This window comes from Sycon ciliatum, chromosome 11 (genome assembly GCF_964019385.1).
Source record: "Sycon ciliatum chromosome 11, ocSycCili1.1, whole genome shotgun sequence".
Classification (NCBI taxonomy): Eukaryota; Metazoa; Porifera; class Calcarea; order Leucosolenida; family Sycettidae; genus Sycon; species Sycon ciliatum.
Window position 1 is genome coordinate 14,014,654 of NC_088653.1, and position 19,743 is coordinate 14,034,396.

Consider the following 19,743-nt stretch of genomic DNA (forward strand, 5'->3'; position numbering starts at 1 on the left):
TTTGATTACGCTGGCTGCGGAATCACCTCCATCTTGAAATGACCTTTGTTTTTTTTACCTATGGAATGCCTGTCCATTTTAGCTCAGTGCGATCGCAGCTCATGTAGGCATGTGCACTATCACGTCGAGCGCACCCTGCTTTTCAGCATCACTGGTCTACGCTACCATTGTGTTCATGTAGTTAACACTACACGTACAAGGCATTGTACAAGTCTGATTTGCATGGAGGGGGGGGGGGGGGCTATTTAACCAATTTGAGTAGGGTGTGTCCGGTGGCACAACACAATTTTGATTATTTCGCTATTCTCTTCTCTTTGCTTGTCCGTTGTGCTACAGCTGACGAATGCGGAGCGGTTAAGACAACGATGAAATACTTTTCAACGCCTGTTTCACATGCTGATGCCACGTTGAAATGCGTACTAGTCGGTGCAGAGCTCGCACGGTCAATTGCCTGTGCTAAGTCTTTCTTGGATGACGTAAACACGGAGAATCTGACCATTACTGCTTGGACATTCGTTAAGGATCCGAAAAATCCCAAACATTTCCTCGATACCAGCCGCAAGTCTCTCGATCCAAACCTCAAGCGTCCGGTTATTTGTGTGTTCTCTGGGCAGCACGTCACGCCAGACCTGGCCACTCTAAAGACCGGTAAGTTTCCTGTACTGTTGTGAGCTTTGTTCTCTTGTTGCCGGGCATTCTTTTGTTTCTTTTTTCTTTAAAAACACGGCGAGGAGACAATAATTTGATAACCGCAATCAATAAAACCAAGAGTACATAAACAAGAGTGTGCAACTGCCTGCACAACCTCTATGCTGTGCTGCGACGGCAGAACTTTACATCACGTGACATGGTTCAAAAGGTTATGCTGGCAAACAGTGCAAAGTGACCACAAGAGAGTTGTACCCAAAGCTGGGCTGCGTACAACCCAGTATCTATCATGCACTAGAGTGCACGGGTTCATCACGTGATGTGAAGTTCTGCCGTCGCAGACCCCATAGCTGGAGTTGCACACTCTTGTTTATGTACTCTTGATAAAACTAGCTGAACCGACATTTGTGTACTTTATTCATGCAATGTAAAAACTGTGGAGACGATGTGCAATAAAACGATGAAAATATGAAGAAATGGTGTAGGGAAAAAAATATGGATTCAAACAAGTTTTCGTACAACACTCATCAGGAATCGTCGTTGTACTAAAGGACACTGAAACAAAAATTGAACTATTATAGAAAATCTAAGTTAGAGAAATAACACTAAGAGCAACAACAGTGAGATTTACCAGTGTGAATTTTAACAATCAAAGCGAGAAATGAACAAAGGAGAAAAGAAGGAAAGACAACGTGATAACACATAACAGCAGTACATTACACCTAGAACATTAACGGCCAAGCTTGGCCGCACTAAACACGACACGTTACTTGAACAATTTCAACCCAATTAGGCCAAACTAAAGAAGGTGTGTGGTTCGACTAACATGGACATTTTTTTTACGGGCGGGCGGGCGGATTTTTTTTTTTTAAATATATTTTTTAGTACATGTAAATACACTGTATACGCGTATCGAGTAGACTCTACTACCAGCACAAGGCAGCAGTCGTACCACTCACTGCACTGCACTGCAGTACAACTACAAGTCAAGTCCAAAACTTGCAAAAGGAGCCGCCTGCGTCCGCAGACTCACGCCGCACAGCACGTAGACGTGGACGTGTTCAGTCCACGTACGTCAGTCACACGACAGCCCGCCGAAAAAAAGTTACGGTCGGGCTGAAATTGTACGGTCGGTCGGGTGAGTCGAACCACACACCTTCTTTAGTTTGGCCTTATACTATCTTTCTGTACACACAAATTAGGCTAGTACAGACGCTGATAGAATTACACACCAGTGATATTTCTTGAGTTGACGATGGATGTTTCTCACCTTAGAACTCCCTAATTTGCGCCCTGTTAGATTCTCAACACTTGGGATAGTCTGTTATGCCGCGTCGCCAATGGCTACATACTCCTAGGGGTGCGTTTGGTTGGTACGATCTAGAACAGGATCGAACAGCTGGTGCACATGGAGCAGCCTCATGCCAACCAAACGCTACTCCAGAAACAGAGCATATTTTTGTGGAAAAATGTGCCAAACTTGGTGCATTCTTCAAAATGTGTATGGATCACCATGGTCACTTTGTACGGTACGACGAGTCTAACTCAAAAGCGTATGCACGTGATCATTTGGGAACAAAATCGATGTTCCCGCCAGGTTTCACTGTGAAAAAGTGAAACTGCTCGGTCTGCTCCGGCCTCGAGGCCGGAGCAAGCAGAACATGTTCTGGCCGACCCAGAACAGGTGCAGTCCCAACCAAACGCGCTGTTCTGGTGAATCCTGTTCTAGTTCGTACCAACCAAACGCGCCCCTAGTTAGGAGGCGATTTTAAAACGGTGGAAATTGGTGGTTCTTAACCCTTTGAGCACGCGTGACATTCTGACACGTCGTGACACGTCATGACCACTGCCACTGTGACACGCGTGGATGTTCTAGAACGTCACGAGTCAGTATGGAACAACATCGGTTCTGCGTTTCTTCCGTGGCGTGGCATCGAGCTGTACCGCTGCACAGAGGACTCCTAGGATGTTCGAGTACAGTAAAAAATGCGAGTCACTCAGTAAGTTTGAACTGGAGTCACATGCGCGTGCATACATTTCAAAATACCAATTTCGCGTAAAACTACCTTTCTGAAAACGGTCAAAACCTTTGTAATCTTTTTTGTATTTCCAAAACAAAAACTAAAAAAAATCTTTGTTGTATTTCCAAAACAAAAACTAAAAAAATCTTTGTTGTATTTCCAAAACTAAAACTAAAAAAAAATCTTTGTTGTATTTCCAAAACAAAAACTAAAAAAATCTCTGTTGTATTTCCAAAACAAAAACTAAAAAAAATCTTTGTTGTATTTCGTCCAAAACAAAAACAGTCTCAGGATACATGAAAGAATCGTTTGAAATAAAGTTTGCTCAAATAGAGGGAATTTAAAATTTTTATGGCGTGTGGCAGAGGTTTTCAATGGGCCCGGGCTCAAAAGGTTACAAGTACATCGAATATAGGATTGATTGATGAAGAATGCCACTTGCACTCAATGCACACTCAATGCGGGCTCAGTGCATGATCATGTTATGCCGAATGAGTGCAGATACACTGAATTATCATGCTCGATGTATGCCCAATGGATGCTCATTATAATGCTTCAGTTATGCATAAGCCATGCTCATTATAATTCTGAATGCATGTTCAGTGCATTCTCAGGACTCTCTAACGCAGTTTCCTTCGTAATCGGAAAGAACTTGCTTCCAAAATATCTAAATTGAAGTTCAATTTATCATGTGACCACTCGGTTTTCGGTTGTTTCAGAGGAGTACAAATGTCCGTCAGCGAACCGCATTCTGAGGTTCTTCGACACTGATGCGTCATATTTCACGGCAGAACACGTGTGTGCACAAGCCAGTGGTGGCATAGCGGCCATCAGCGATCCTTGCCTCTGGGCTTCCCTCGGTGAAATACACCGGAAGCACGGGCCAATTGTTGCTTGGATGGCCGGCGGCGCGTCATCTAAATACGGACGGAAGACAACGGATAATGTGGAGCATTCTCTTCTCAGCAGGTCCGCACCATTCACATCCAAGGTTATCTGCCAGCTCACCCATGGTGAGTGTACGCCCTAGGATAATGAAATAGCAAATTGTTCACATTCGTAAATCATACTCGTAATACAATTTCGCAACACTAATGACAATTTTACTGTGTGAAGTTCATTAAGAAAACCATCCTCAGAGGGCTCAATTTGCTGAAGGTAAAGAACCTGATGATAAATCATTTGGTTCAGCATCTGACAGTCACAGCGAACCTAGCACTGACTGTCCCACAGATGGTGATCACAAACGCAGACCTCTGTGACAAACCCGCGGAGAGGACCAGAGTTAGAATAGCACCCATTATTGTACAATAAAGTCTAGTGGTTGCAGAGATATGATTGATTCTTTACCGCAATGTTGAAAAGTACCCCCAAAACAATGCATTGAATGGGAGGGTAAGGCTTAATAGGCCATCCACACGATGGACAAACTCACCTTTTATCGTACCAGTCCCAAGGATATTTACTCGGATGCGATAGACTTGGACACACCCATGCAACTGATATTCTTTATCTTGGCCGAGGCCCTTTTTGCTCACGATAGTACTTTGCACGCGGGCAAAAGTGTCGGGTGTTGAAAGTGTGTACGAAATGCACTGCTTCGAGAAAGTAAAATTCAAAATTTAAAGCCCCCAGGCTTATTCAGCAGGTCGCTATGGATACATTGACGTGCGCAAGGTATGCCCAGCACCGCCGTGTGAACGGGATCACGGTTTTCCAGTGTTATCTTTGTTACACGCGTGCATATGTTCAGGCACGAGCACCGGTGCCCTTAAAGGGGAAGTATACCCTAAAATCAAATTTTCACCAGTTGTAGTCTTCTGGGTGCTGAGTCGAATGGTCTTGGTCCGAGGAAGCTGCGACGCTCCCTTCCTACTTGAATCCCAATCGAACTCGCGCACTTCCACCGAAACTGGGTGACTGCGCCCTACTAGATGGGGATTTGTATGCAAAATGTCACTAAAAGCGCCATTTCGTTCTTATAAAAGCACGGATGACCGCGATTGGCCCATATGTTGTAGTCTTTTGGACGCTGAGTCGACTGGTTTTGGTCCGAAAAGGCTGCGATGCAGCGTTCCTCCTTTATTCCCAATCGAACATGGTTGAACAAGCGGTCACGTGCTCCTGGGTGCCCAAATCACCTGGTCACCGCGCCAGCAGGTGACAACTTTCACACCAAGGTTCAACTCGAGTTCAACTCGAGTGACAGGACTGCACCCAAAAAAGGTCAAACAGGCTAGTAAGTTGTACCCTGCAGGCACGGTGACCAGGTGACTGGTGTACGCAGGAGCACGTGACCGCTTGTTCAACCATGTTCGATTGGGAATAAAGGAGGAACGCTGCATCGCAACCTTTTCGGACCAAAACCAGTCGACTCAGCGTCCAAAAGACTACAACATATGGGCCAATCGCGGTCATCCGTGCTTTTATAAGAACGAAATGGCGCTTTTAGTGACATTTTGCATACAAATCCCCATCTAGTAGGGCGCAGTCACCCAGTTTCGGTGGAAGTGCGCGAGTTCGATTGGGATTCAAGTAGGAAGGGAGCGTCGCAGCTTCCTCGGACCAAGACCATTCGACTCAGCACCCAGAAGACTACAACTGGTGAAAAATTGATTTTAGGGTATACTTCCCCTTTAAAGGGGGGTGGGGTTCGGGGGGCGTCCCCCGTGAAAAATTTCAAAAAATGAAGCAAAAAATCCTGCATTTTGAGCGAAAAAGTGGGGGGGGGTGGGGTTCCGGGCACCCAGGGACCCATACGGGGCAAGCGCCTGGTGTTTACACGTCTTGTGAATGGCCTATAACACTGGATATGCTTGATTTACATGAAGACCTGGAATGCAAAATCCCTCAAATCATTTTCATTATTTTCGGATAGTGACCATAAAAGAGTTCATGTTGTGTGCAGTCTTTATCTAAATCCATAGTTCTAGTCTAAGATGGTTCTAGTCGGATTTTGAATGTTTAATTTCGCTAGATCTTTTGAGTACTCTGAGCTGAAAATCTGATTTTTTTTTCAAATTTGCTGTCTAACGTGTTTTGCACCTCAGGTCTTTACATATGGATTTGTGAGTGGAAGATTAAGGGCATCCAGGGAAAATTCCTTGGCTCCCCAGCAGCCTGTTTTTGGAATTTTGATATGGCAATTTGTCTCGTTCCATTTCTGTGCTACAGGAGAAGGAGATTGCGGTTACCATCCCTCTACCAAGATACAGTACTTCCCACAGGACTTGACATTTGACGACGCTCTTCTGCGCTGCAGAAGCGTTGAGGGCGACCTGCTATCTGACAGCCAGTGCGCACAGACGTTCCTGAGGAAAATCCATGGCCAGCATGCCGCTGACTTTCCTGCCTGGACGTCCATTGTAGATGAAGGCATGCACGTCGATACAAATGGCGATCACGTTAGCAAGAATGCCAACCCTGTCATCAAACGCAAGCCTATTTGCCGCGTCCCCAAGCAACCAACAACTAAACAAAAGGCTCCATTTGGATGTTAGTTTTATATTTGTGTGGGCCTTTAGGCCTTGTTGGGGTCTATACTTTTCAATAGCCCGAGTTTTGACTTTTCACGTCGCAACAGGACTAGAGGCAAGGGTGTAGGGGTCGTAGAATGTTCATAAGCTATCACGATGGTGATGTCAATTTTGGTCTGGAAGCGTGCACAGCGCTTTGCGTTTTAAAATTCCTTTTACCGACAAATAAGCGACGATCAAGGTCAGCCCCTCATGTCTTTTATGGTGTGACTCCAATCCACTCTAAACCCATTTTTATCCTCAGTGTACACACGATGCATGCTCAATGCATGCTCAGTGCATGCTATCAGCACTCTCTATAAATGTTCATTGCATTCTCAAAGCATGCTCCATCCATGTGCGGTGCATGCTCGATGCAGGATCTGTTTTCTGCTCAGGGTGTTTGCTCAGGGTTCTGTTCTTCTAGAAAGTGGAAATTGCTTGTACAATATCTCGACAATATCTCATGCGACATTTAATTGATTGAATTTAATTCTTCACTCCTGCATTAACACCATCAGTTACTGTAGAAATGTCGTCATCGACATGCATGAATTTCATTGTCATGCATGAATTTCATCGACATGCATGAATTTCATAGTCATGCATGAATTTCATTGTAAAAATGGAGAAGACTACCGACTACTGGCACAATATCCGAAATGAATTTAATCCTGTAAACTCTTCTGCTTTTGACTGTTTCAGATTTGTTCAAGTGCCCGAACTCAACGAAAACAATCATGTTCTTCAAAAAGGACTTCCAGTACTTCACCGGGCGGCGTGTGTGCCAAAACCTAGCCGGTGGCATGGTGGCCCACGGCGATAGCTGCCTTCCTGCTCTGCTGGCGTGGACTAAGAGTTTTCTCGGTGCTCCAACCGTTGCCTGGATATACGGCGGCAGTTCGTCCAGGTACCAGGCGACGACTACGGACGGCAAAGTGCACTCCTTGCTTTCGCCTGTGACGCGATTCAGACTCCTCTGCGAGAAACCTCACGGTAAGCCGGGGCGTCGCTGCTCCACCTTCGGGGGGGGGGGGGGGAGGTGCACGGCCGCCTGTGTGTAGGATGGCTGGTGCATGCTATTCATGGTCATTATGTGCATGCTGGACTTAGGTCGAACTTTTTTGGGTGGGGGGAGGGGGGGGGGGGGAGTGTGTGGGGGAGGGGGTATGCGCCTGGTAAGTGACTAAGATGAGATGGTCTGTCGGCTGAGGTTGATCTGGCGCACTAGCACAGTCAGCTCGTCTAGCCGTTACCAGCAATTCTTCTTGCTTCTGTTTCCATCGACTTTCGATGTTGACCCAAGGAAAAAATCTGTAACAAGTCAATTGTGGGCAAAAGTGTCATGCTGTGTCATGCCGTGTCATGCCGTGTCATGCCGTGTAATGTCTCAGTACTCCTTGTCAGTTTCGTGCTACATTGTGCATGTCTGACTGGTCAACATCTGGTTTAGTTGGTGGCTTCTGTGTCCGTTTTTTATTTTTTTCCTTCATTACTGTGAAGGTAGAAATATGTAAGATGTAAATATATGAAGTAGGAAAGTAGACATTTCAAGTGGTGATGGATCGTCTCATTTAGGTGGCTTGTACTATTGTGTTCTTGGATGTGTGCACGCGTGCGTGTGTGTGTATGTGTGTGTTTGTGCATATCGCTAGGTTGCGGGTTCGATTCCCGAAGAATATGGTCACACACATCTTTCTTCTCTTTCTCACACTCTTCCTGGCTTTTCTTTCATTCTCCTGGGTGGTTACCAACAGCCAGTGCATGCCGGAGTATGTGGTGTGATGTGTGTGTGGGAAAAATAGACGAAAAGACCGAAAAGTAGGGATTCACTGGCCAGAAAAAGCCACTTCATAGCTGTGTGGTGTAGACCAGGCGGAATAGTGGCGGTCAATTCTTCAGCCTTGCAAGCTGATGAATGGTGCAATCCCAGCACAATTTGCTATGGCTTCTGCTATAGCATCGCTATCATCGCCTCCGGCGATGGGCATCCAATGGTCCAATGGTATTTGTGCATGAGTGACTGTGTGTGTATCTGTGTGTGTGTGTGTGTGTGTGTGTCTGTGTCTGTGTGTGTGTGTGTGTGTGCGTGTGTCGGTGTCTGTCTGTGTCTTTGTCTGTGTGTTTGTGTGTGTGCAAGCATGTGTGTGTGTGTGTGTGCGTGTGTGTGTGTGTGTGTGTGTGTGCGTGTGTGTGTGTGCGTGTGCGTGTGTGTGTGTGCGTGTGTGTGTGTGTGTGTGTGCGTGCGTGTGTGTGTGTGTGTGTGTGTGTGTGTGTGTGTGTGTGTGTGTGTGTGTGCGTGCTTGTGTGTGTGTGTGTGTGTGTGTGTATGTGTGTGTGTGTGTGTGTGTGTGTGTATGTGTGTGTTGCACGCATTTGCATGTGTACGTGCCCTTGTGTGTGTGTATGTGTATATGTGTGTGCACGTGGTCATCTGTCTGCTTTCCCCCTTGTACTTCACAGAGAAGTTTAGATGTCCTACCTTCCAGACAGTAGATATTCAGTATCTTCCGATGAGGGTCACATACAGTGAAGCAATATCTCACTGCCGCTCACTAGGTGGTAGGATTCCACGGAAAACGCGATGCGTCCAAGGATTCTTGAAGACCGCCGGCAAACAGATCACGCCCGTGGCCTGGCTGTGGCACTGGAAGGGAGCAGGCCGATACGCTAGCGACGAAAAGCTATACGACCTAACAGCTCACCCAGCTCCAACAAACGAAGTTGTCTGCGAATTTGCTTCGGGTAAGTAATCTGGCAGGAAAATTCTGACGAAATTAATGACTCGGAGGGTGAGCCAATATAGTTAGGATGAAGAAAGGAAAAGGACAAAATGTTACGAGTTATGATTAACTGTCCACCAACGTAACCAGATCATATACAGTCAGCGAGTGCGACAAAATTGCACAAAACTCCTTCCTCTCTTGGACTTTTCCAAATCTGAACCTTCCAAGTTAGAAGGTTGCTGGTTCGCGCCTCGGACAAGTGTTGGAGCTACATGTCAGGTTGTTGAATGTCTCAGTACTCCTTGTCAGGTTTGTGCCATTTTGTCGCAATCGCTGACTATCCACCATACTCGCATCACATGCACGACACTCCATTGGTCGACCTCTCCCTCTCTTCACCTTGTCAACTCGTCAACACCGGAAGCGGAAGACAGGAGCATGTCCATAATTGAAGAGTTGCTCGAGAGAAATGACTATCCACGCACCGAGATAAACGCTGCACGACGAGCAGCCAAGGGGAAGAGACAAGATACACACCCATCTCAACAACAGCAGCGTTACAGCAAGCGCAGACACAACCAATTCAAGTCAGCCATCAAACTGCCCTTCATCAACGACTCACTTGCCGCTCGTGTCTCACGACGTGTTCGAAAGTTCAGTCCGCATGTTCGTGTTGTCTTTGTGTCTGGTCCTTCTTTGAAGGATATGTTGGCCCGATCGTCGAGTGCTGTACCTGTGTGTCCCCGTGAGAAGCAGCGATCGGAGGTGAAGAGAGGGAGAGGTCGACCAATGGAGTGTCGTGCATGTGATGCGCGTATGGCGGATAGTCATTGTTTAGTCAAAGGTGTTGTCTATTATATGTCTTGCACGTTGTGTGCGGAATTGTTCGTTGGTGAGACCGAGCGGCCGGTGAGGGACCGATTCGCTGAGCGCTACCGAGAGGCAAAGGCGATGGTGGCGAAGGCTCCCTGGGGCTTCCACTATCGTACCCTGCATCGAGAATCTTCAAAGTCTTCCAACTTTCTGCCCTTCCACCAGGCAAAGATTCTCGGCAGGGAGGCTTCGCTACCATCAAGGAAACTGCTTGAAGCTATGGAGATAAGGTAGCGCAAACCAGCAGTCAATTGCGATGACGGCTGGCGCCTAATTGACTGATTGGATGTCACCGGATCGTCACTGGAATCGACACCCATCTCCTCGAACTACCACTGGACTTTACCACCTGACACAGCACATACACATACTTTGCACATACACCGCTGTCATATACATAGATCGCCTTTAGCATTCCCACACTTGAAAGTGTTCTTGTACGTGCTGTGATAGTCTTACTAGTCTTCTTTCTTCTGTTTAGGTCACCTTACAGGTGATGATTGTAAACTTTAGTGTTAGTGTTAGTATTAGTTTTCTTGCCAAATTGTGTCTGTGTGTATGTGTGAGTTTTCTCATCATTCATTTTGTTTAGGTCACCTTACAAGTGATGATTGTTTAGTTCGCTGGCCTTGCCAATTGTGTCACCACGATGTGTTAGTTCTAGAACATTCATCTGCCTCCATTATTCGTCTTTATAATTATTTCGTAATTTGGCCTCCCCTTCCTCAATGCCCAATGGGCGAAATATTGGCAAAGTTATTTATTTGGTGCAGCCGAGAGCCTGTTGCCGGAATGGCAGTGTTTTCAAGTGCAAGGAATACGCTGCAATGGAGTTTGGGAATTCTGAAGAAATTGATGACATCGCAATTTTAAATTATTAGCACGAAAACTGCCAAGTTTCATGTTAGATCTTCTCACCGCAGAGAGACATCTCATCAGCTGGAGTCTTCATCCAAGACCTTGATCTTTGCTTGTGTTCGCACTGAGCTCTCTCGGCGATCCAAGGACGCTTTGTTTGTGTATTCTTGGTATCGATGTGCAGCATTATGAGGGCTGCTTTCTCCGAAAAGTGGCGGACGAACTTGGCTTCCGAGCATGCCATTATTCTCTTATCCCGCCGAACATCATGGCTCAAATCTTTGATTTGAGAATCAATTGTGTCTTCAGACTTCTCCCGTTACAACTCCCTGAACCTGTTACTGTGAAACGGCTAATTTTAGCAACGGTGATATTTTAGCGACTTTGGCGAAAGGGGTGTTTTCGTTAATGTGTCGCCGCGCCAATCGAGCATTTAAATGTTCAGTACACCAATGCAACATCCTTCTGAAACTCAGTTTGCTAACAGAGTTCATCGTGAATTGGTCCAGATCCCCGAAAACGCTAAAAAATGTACCCACAAAAATTATCCTTCCGCAGTACTGCATTGGCTACTAGCACCGCTTGTAAGATCGTGCTTGTGGGAATGTGGCCATCACAGGATCTGCGACTGGGTATGCTTTTAGAGTGCCTGTGGAAAAACTGAAGCCCCAGAGAAAAATTTCGTCGAGCCACCAGCAATGGTGTACTACAGTCCATTCATTGGAAACACACCAATTTGGGCCGAATTGAGGATCAAAAGCCCACGTTAAACCCCAAAACCTGAATTTGGGATCTGCTTCTCCATGCATTTTCCCATGGCATACCTGTCCAAATTTTGCTGAAACCTGGCTGAATTTCTATTTCCCGGTTCTTGGACTTTGTTGGCCTCAAATATGGCAAGGAATAATTGCACAGGTCACACAATTGAGGATGTACTCTTGTTTTCACGATATCTACAACCATGCGTGTAGGAGACACCAAAACACTACTTGCCAGTATCTAATGAATTGACTGTAAATATTTTGCTCCTTTCTTCCCTTTGCTGATTGGGTTTGGTAACAGGTGCAGAATGCGAATCACTTCACGAAAAGATGCGGTACTTCCCAGTGGCTCTGACTCATCCAGACGCTACTTTGCACTGCGCAAAGATTGGTGCAGAGCTGACGTGGTCGACAGCGTGTGCCAGATCGCTTTTGAGCAAGACCAACGGCGATCGGTCGTCTGCTTCTGCCTGGACGTCCATGAAGGATCGCGCGAATGCCAAACGCTTCCTTGATACCAACGGCCATCCTGTCCATCTGGCACACAAGCGGCAGGTCGTTTGCGAGTTCCTTGAGTCTCCAGCCGAGCCCAACCTGACCAATGTAAAAACAGGTGAGCATCCTTGCTTGTTTGTAATCTTTCCTCTCACGATGGCCTGTGGCCACTACGAGATAGGAGAGTGATGTTTACATCACGGAGAGGGTTTTGAATGCACGGCGAAGGAAAGTTCATGCTAGCAGTGGGCAGACTAGGCATACAGGTGAACATGACTCGTGCATGAGATGATTGAGTTTAGCAGCGGGCTCTTTTTGCGAGCCGTTTTGTCTTGTTGCCGTGCAGTCCTTTTCTGGCGGAAATCATTCTGCTGGACAGCTTGCAGGCGCGTGCGCCGGTGCCCTTCAAGGGGGGCCGTCCCCCGGGAAAAAATTTCAAAAATGAAGCAAAATCCTGCATTTTGAGTGGAAAAAGGGGGGGGGGGGTCCGGACACGCAGAAACCCATACGGGGCACCCGCCTGGCTTGTTATCAGCAAAGTAGTGCTGCTAGTAGGCAATTTTGAAACTGCGAGAAAGCCAGTCATTTCTTGTACCTGCCACTCTTTCTCCTTTTTCTTCTTCTTTCTTTTCGGTGCGTTTTATGCTCCCGTGACGTCGAGACCTCAGGTCGGCTAAGGGCAAAAAGCCTCACCATCACTATGCTCTCACTGTGTGCATTTTTTTGTCTTTGCCTGGGAGCTGTGATCATTGTACAAAGAATTCAACATACAGAATATGGTAGTGCACGTAGCAAAATGCCATTTGTACGTTACCCTTTCCTCTGCGACGGAATTGCAATAACGCTGAGCAAAAGGCCGCACTTCAAGCTCTTCAACATTATCTTCAACGTTTTCACTAGTATGCTTTCGATCGTTACCATCTGGCTTACTTATGTAAGCAAAGGTAGATAAAATTAACACTTAGTCTGTAAGGTAGGCCTTCACCAACTCCTTAGTTATGTCCATTTATTACTTATCGCTGTTCTCACACTTTACCATTTTAGCAGCTTGCATATGCCATTGATATTATGTGGAAAGCGCGCATTTGCGCCATTCCTGGTGTATAAGAATGATCATTCCTCCATTATCATCATTATCATCCTCTACTGATGAGCTCCGACAGGGAGCGAAACAGCTGTCTAGAGGCGTGGAGCAATATTATCTCTCAACGGAAGTGTGCTTGCTGGTGTCTGTATGCTTCGGCTGAAGAGCGCGTGGTTGTGATGAGTTGGGAATGCAATGAATTGAAAATATGGCCGAAAGCTCTGTCGCAATATTTAGTTCATTTATTACTAATATTATTTATTCATATTTTAGCAGGGCAGTCCCCACAGACTCAAGGTCTTTGTTGTTTAGGTTTGGCGCACTACCCTTCACGCTAGTTAGGTCTCATCACACTTGTACCCTTTCTTTCCATGTGTATGGCTCACACATTCTTTGTTGCTATTTGAGCTCTTATTTCTTGCACTTTTTCCATCGCCCCTATACTATACCTTTAAAATGCCTTGCCTGCTTGTTCATTTGATTTTGCTGGTTTTTCAACTGATGATAACTTGTAGGGGTCAAACGGGTGTACCTTTAAAAAGGGAACGGGTGATTTTCTTAACGGGCGGGTTAACGGGTACCTTTAGCAGCCATGTTTAATTTTTGCGCAATTTTCACATACCGTATTTTTCCGGTTGTAAGTCGACCTTTTACGACTTAAAATAGAAGGAGAAAGGGTGGGGGTCGACTTACAACCGGGATTCGACTTATAACCGGGAAATATCAGAATCTTACAAAAAATGACCTGAACTGCATGCACGAGTGCACTATGTGTACACATTTTTCCAGTTTATTGGTCTTTTGAAGGATTGGGATGTTATAACCTCCAACAAGGAATGTTTACATTATTTGTTGATGTGTTAATAGCAGGGAGGGGTTTGTAGTGCTTCTTTGGGTGAAACGCAGAATTGAGACCTCCGGATACGGGGGTCGACCTATAACCGGGGTCGACTTACAACCGGTAAAATACGGTAAATCAACATTTTAATTCATCTGTTCTCGGGTGGCATTTTGATATCACATTGTGAATCGAAAATCGATTGGTGTCTGATAGTCGCAGGAGTAGATCTACTAGGTGCGAAAATGCAACAACAATGCAGACATCCAGCGTGGAGTTGTAAATAGTTGTCTCCCGCCTGGAAAACACGATCCCAGCAGTGTTGCTCCGTACCGACGGGTTCATCAAAATCCATACGGGTGCCCTTTTACATGTAGTAACGGTACCTGAGATTAACGGCCGGGTACCCGGGTACCCGGTACACCCCTTCGACCCGTAATCATAAGGCTTGCAAGCATGTCAGTGAAAACTTTCGAGGTGATGTTGAAGAGCCTGAAGTTTGTCCTTTTTCAGTGTTATTGTTTTTTTTGGACAGACAATAATCTGGTAGCTGAGCAATTACCTTTCGATTTTGGTACTAGCCTCCTTAACTATGTTGCTGTTGGTTGTCTTCTGTTTCAGAGGAGTTTAAATGCTCAAGGTCGTCACGAAATTATAAGTTGTTCAACGTCGACGTGCCATACTTCATGGCAGAGAGAGTGTGTGCAGACGCCCATGGTGGAATAGCAAAAAGCACTGATGCCTGCCTGGTGACCTTTCTCCGTCATATCCAGCAGAAACGTGGGCCGGTTGTTGCCTGGAAGGACGGGGGAGCGTCGTCGAAATACACACGGAAAACAACAGACAATGCCGAGCATTCTTTGGTCAGCAAGCCAGCAACCACCTCGAAGGTTATCTGCTACATAATTCATAGTAAGTCTATGTAGTGGAAAAAGGATAATACTTCAACCTTCGCCAAAGTAATGCATGTTGCGGCTCGTAATATATTTATAATTATTCTGTAGCACAACTTGAAATGCATGCCTCCACTGTGACCTGGAACTCTACATGCTGAAGTAGTTATTTGACCCCGGAGTGGGAGTGGGGCTTTAGTCACTACTGTACATTTGTCATTTGCCTGAGTACATTCTCCCCCCCCCCCCCGATTTCCGATGCCTACAGTCCAATCACTGGAAACTGGCGCCCTAACTTTTTGGTGTCTCCCGCACATACCGTAAAATCCCGCCAGAGCGCCCCTACCTCCTCGACGCTTCAGGTGGGGAGGGGCGGATGGGCGAGTCCTACTTGCTGCATTTAGTGCTACATGAAAAAGTACTCGCCCTACGAAAACTGTTCAAGCATCTCGTACACCGACCAAAGGTCAAGAGCCAGGAGTCGTACAGACCTGTCAAAACTCGGGGTTTGTGCGATCCTTGGTCAAGAGGGTGGGCACTGTTGCTTACATTTTCAACGGGGTCGAGCATGCGCACTGCAGTACAGTACGACATCACCGACTGTGACAGAGTCATACGAGGATACAATCAAACACGTCCCCGTCAGGCGAAATTACTGGTCAGTCGGCGACACGCATTTTTCACAAAAATTTGCGTTTCACCTGCTGGGAGAGTATGCATGTACAGTAGATATTGGTTATAACGTGCCCTTCTGATTTTTCACATTTTATCACTATAACCGGTATATCACTACAGGCGATTTTCAACTGCACTCGTCCTACATACACATTATACACGTGTGGGTACTCGATCGCGGCAATGTAGCGTACTGATACATGATGGATGCTACTGCACCTTCTCCAGTCTAGAGTGAAGAACTTCTTGGCCCAAAGGCATCATCCAGGAAGCACCAGACCAGAATACCCTATGACAACACACATGTGGCTCCAAGTCGAGACATCAATGCCTCACATTCGTGTGTTGCTATCACTATAGACGATACTTTTTCTGCACAAAGAGGTGTTTTGAATGGTGATTCTGTATCCTTATAGCCGATTTATCGCTATATACGATATATTGGTTATAATGATAATTTGACTGGCTTTTTTCTGGTTTTGCTTTTGATATTTTCATTTTGTATCAATATAGCCGGTTTATCACTATGTCCGATGACTTTATAACCGATATCCACTGTACTCGAGTATCATCCTGAGCACGTTTTTTTCTTCATTTTTTCAGCTCCAGTATCGCTGTATTTTTCATTGCAAAGCCGTCCTCGATTGTTGTGTTCGTTGTTCAAACGAAGTGGACATTCAATCATGAAGGCAGAGGACATAGGAGCCTGATTGGAGTTTCTCCTGGCATAGGACGGCCACACAGAGACACTTTGGGATTTTCTGAATATAAAATACCATACGCACGATGCTGAGATCAATTTGTGCGATATCAAATTGTTTGTGATCTACCACATCGAGCAGAACGGGATCCAAACACAAGCTTACCGACGGTTAGGCTGGCGACCTGACTGGACAAATGATCCCTGGCTTCACCAGACGCCAGAAGTCGGACACCATGTCCTTTGCCGCGACGTCCATCTCCAAAAAGAACTCCATCTTCGTCGTGAAAAGGCTTGAAATACTCAATATTCAACCGAGATTCGCGGTCTCACCCTTTCTCAGATCGAATCATTTTTTGTTGTAGCGGTTGCAGGGCAGATCCCCACCACTACTTCAACAGAAGATGGCTCCAAAGCATGCCTGGAACAAGCCATATCGAGGTTGCAAGCCACCCCTCTCAGCCCTTTTTTGAAGAAATTCGAAATTTCAATGTGGAAGATATACTATGAAGAGAATTTCAAAAAGTATGTTTCGCGGAGCGATCGCTCAACCTACGTCATTCAAACTTTGCAGGATGGTTCAGACGTACATGCTAGGCATGGAACCACAGAAGATGATATCATAGCTGACACACAGTGTCACACACACAGCAGATTCGTGTGCACAGATACTAAATTAGTGGACGTCGTCATCTTCTTCCCGCTGATCTCAAATGTACTATGACGTGCTATTTTGCCTGACGTGACAAGAAGTCAGGGAGGGGCGGATAGGAGAGACGGGGCGCTCTGGCGGGATTTTACGGTAGTTGTAGATATCGTGAAAACAACAGTACATCCTGCATTGTGTGACCCGTGCATTTACTCCTAGCCACATTTGAGGACAGAAAAGTCCAAGAACATCTCCGTAGCGCTAACTGACAGCCGATAAATATCGTACTGGTCTCGTCATCGTCCAGTAACAATCGACATTCTTTGTTCCGTTGGGACTGTAGCTTTTGCTCGTTTTCGTTGCGCTTGCCTTCCCCTCTTTGGTCTTTCCATAACCTTAAACCTTCCAAGTTGGAAGCCTGTTGGTTAGCGCTACGGAGATGTGTTGAAGCTAGGTGTCAGGACGTCGAATGTCTCAGTACTCTTGTCAGTTGTGTGCCTAGTTTTTGCACTTTCTGACTGTTTATTACAGGGGACACGATAAGATTTCGAAATTGCTCTGACACAATGTCCTGCCACTTTTGGAACCGGTCGGACATGGCCGGACACTCTGATTTTTTTACAAGTCTGGTACTCATAATAAAAAATGAGAGAGCTTGGAAGCTCAGGGCCCTACGCTTTGCTTTTTTGCCTTGATGACCTAGACAAAAAAACGCATAGGGGTGTTATAAATTCTTTAAAAAAATCCTTTTTTTTTAAGACATAACCTGGGATCCGAACCCGCACAATCGCGCGCCCTGCATGCACCCCCGATACACTTCGCATACATACTAATTCTTCCAAGTAAAGTTGTTTCACAATGTGATCTTGCATTTGAAAGCCCTATTTGAATATGCATTGTGGCCAGCCGTCTTTGATGGCACGGTACGGTAGGGGATAGGTACGGGACAGGTACGATCGAGGGTAATACGACACCGTCTCCCGTACCGTCCGTACCATCAAACACAGCTGGCCACATCCAGTTGCCCGCAATATTCAAATAGGGCTTTCAAACGCAAGATAATAACGTGAAGCAACTTGGAAGAATGGGTATGAATGCGAAGTGTATGGGGGAATGCATGTAGGGCGATAGTGCGGGTTCGAATGCCTGAAAAAATAGGAGAATTGAAAAATTTATAACATCCTATGCTTTGTTGCCGTCAGATACGGATAGCGCCAGGCGTGACACAAATAAACACACAAATACCAAATTAAAGCTGTGTGGACCCTGGCTAGCGCCAGACGTTACTGAAGTAACGTCTTCTGCATAGCTACGGGAATAATTATTATTGTCTTCACCAATTTCACACACGACACCACGCACAATGCACACAGGCATGTACATGCTACATCACACTGTAGTATTGCTGGTCACATCAAGGACGATCATCACACAGATCTCAAGTATTGTAACACTGATTCAAATCGCTATGCGTTTTTCAGCAAGCATAGTAACTGTGATACGAGCGTGCAGTGTTTCTGTACATTTCGGATTTGACCTGGTTTTTCAGCGGCAGATCAAAGACATTCATTTTGATGTACAGTGGATATCGGTTATAAAGTCATCGGACATAGTGATAAACCGGCTATATTGATACAAAATGAAAATATCAAAAGCAAAACCAGAAAAAAGCCAGTCAAATTATCATTATAACCAATATATCGTATATAGCGATAAATCGGCTATAAGGATACAGAATCACCATTCAAAACACCTCTTTGTGCAGAAAAAGTATCGTCTATAGTGATAGCAACACACGAATGTGAGGCATTGATGTCTCGACTTGGAGCCACATGTGTGTTGTCATAGGGTATTCTGGTCTGGTGCTTCCTGGATGATGCCTTTGGGCCAAGAAGTTCTTCACTCTAGACTGGAGAAGGTGCAGTAGCATCCATCATGTATCAGTACGCTACATTGCCGCGATCGAGTACCCACACGTGTATAATGTGTATGTAGGACGAGTGCAGTTGAAAATCGCCTGTAGTGATATACCGGTTATAGTGATAAAATGTGAAAAATCAGAAGGGCACGTTATAACCAATATCTACTGTAGTTGACAAAAGACAAAGTGAGCATCTGCTTGCCCATTCTAACATCTTGTTGCCAGCTCCAAGATCGACAACATGTCACTACTCAAGTTGGCTGAAGGCTCCCATCTTTGCAAACGCGATGTGCTCTTTGAACAGCACGTAGTTTCTACGCGACGTTGAATTTCTGACTAAAGCTGTGTTCACAACTGGCGCATGGACGCGGTACGCTTGCGGTTCATGCGCCCCCAAACGCGCGCTCAGCCTTTCACAAAAAACAGCAATCCGAGTCGTATTTAGCTCGGGCAACACCTTCGAGTACTAATTTTTTGACCCCGCCTTTCAAAGTGACTGGCATGTACGCTGATACGTGCCTGATACGCGCTGAAAATTCCAACATGTTGGAAGTTCCATTTCGGCGCGTTTCCGTACACATGGCGCCCCAAAAGCCAGCAAAAATACGCACAAACGCGAGGTTTCACGTGTACACGCGCCAGTTGTGAACACAGCTTTACCTTCGCTGCTGCTGCTCCGTCGATCTTGCACAGCGCCTGTGCAACAGGAGCGCAGTTGACTGGATTTGCAGAAGACTGCTCCTTTTGATAGAGGCATATCGCAAGCTGGCACACATTTCTGATGCCTTGTTCCCCAGGAACAGGAACGTTTGCAATATTTCAGGGAATAGTTTGTATTGTAGCGAGAAAGCGAAGAAATTTCATTTCAAAACTCCCCGATCGTTTGCGACGCTCAAACTGGAGCTGTACTGAAGTGGACAGCTCCCTGTCTTGCTGTAAAACCCTCTTGTCACATGTTGCTGCTCCGACTTCGTGATACTTCTTCCCAGGCAGAGCGCCATTGTCCTCAGCCGTCCTCTTTCCCAGCGACGCTATTTTGTAAATTTCGATCGGACAGATTGTCCGTTCAAGAAAAAAAGCGCCGGA

At 45.9% G+C, this 19,743-nt stretch overlaps 1 protein-coding gene across 1 annotated transcript in view; it reads left to right on the top strand.

The window, feature by feature from the left end:
- LOC135827399 (uncharacterized) overlaps positions 1 to 19,743 on the top strand; it is a 68,470-nt gene that overhangs the window by 17,038 nt on the left and 31,689 nt on the right. Inside the window, exons 9-15 of the mRNA XM_065339892.1 lie at positions 337 to 648; positions 3,389 to 3,682; positions 5,844 to 6,164; positions 6,890 to 7,180; positions 8,648 to 8,929; positions 11,704 to 12,015; positions 14,441 to 14,731. Coding sequence (XP_065195964.1) covers positions 337 to 648; positions 3,389 to 3,682; positions 5,844 to 6,164; positions 6,890 to 7,180; positions 8,648 to 8,929; positions 11,704 to 12,015; positions 14,441 to 14,731 — 2,103 coding nt within the window. The remainder of the gene's footprint in view (positions 1 to 336; positions 649 to 3,388; positions 3,683 to 5,843; positions 6,165 to 6,889; positions 7,181 to 8,647; positions 8,930 to 11,703; positions 12,016 to 14,440; positions 14,732 to 19,743) is intronic.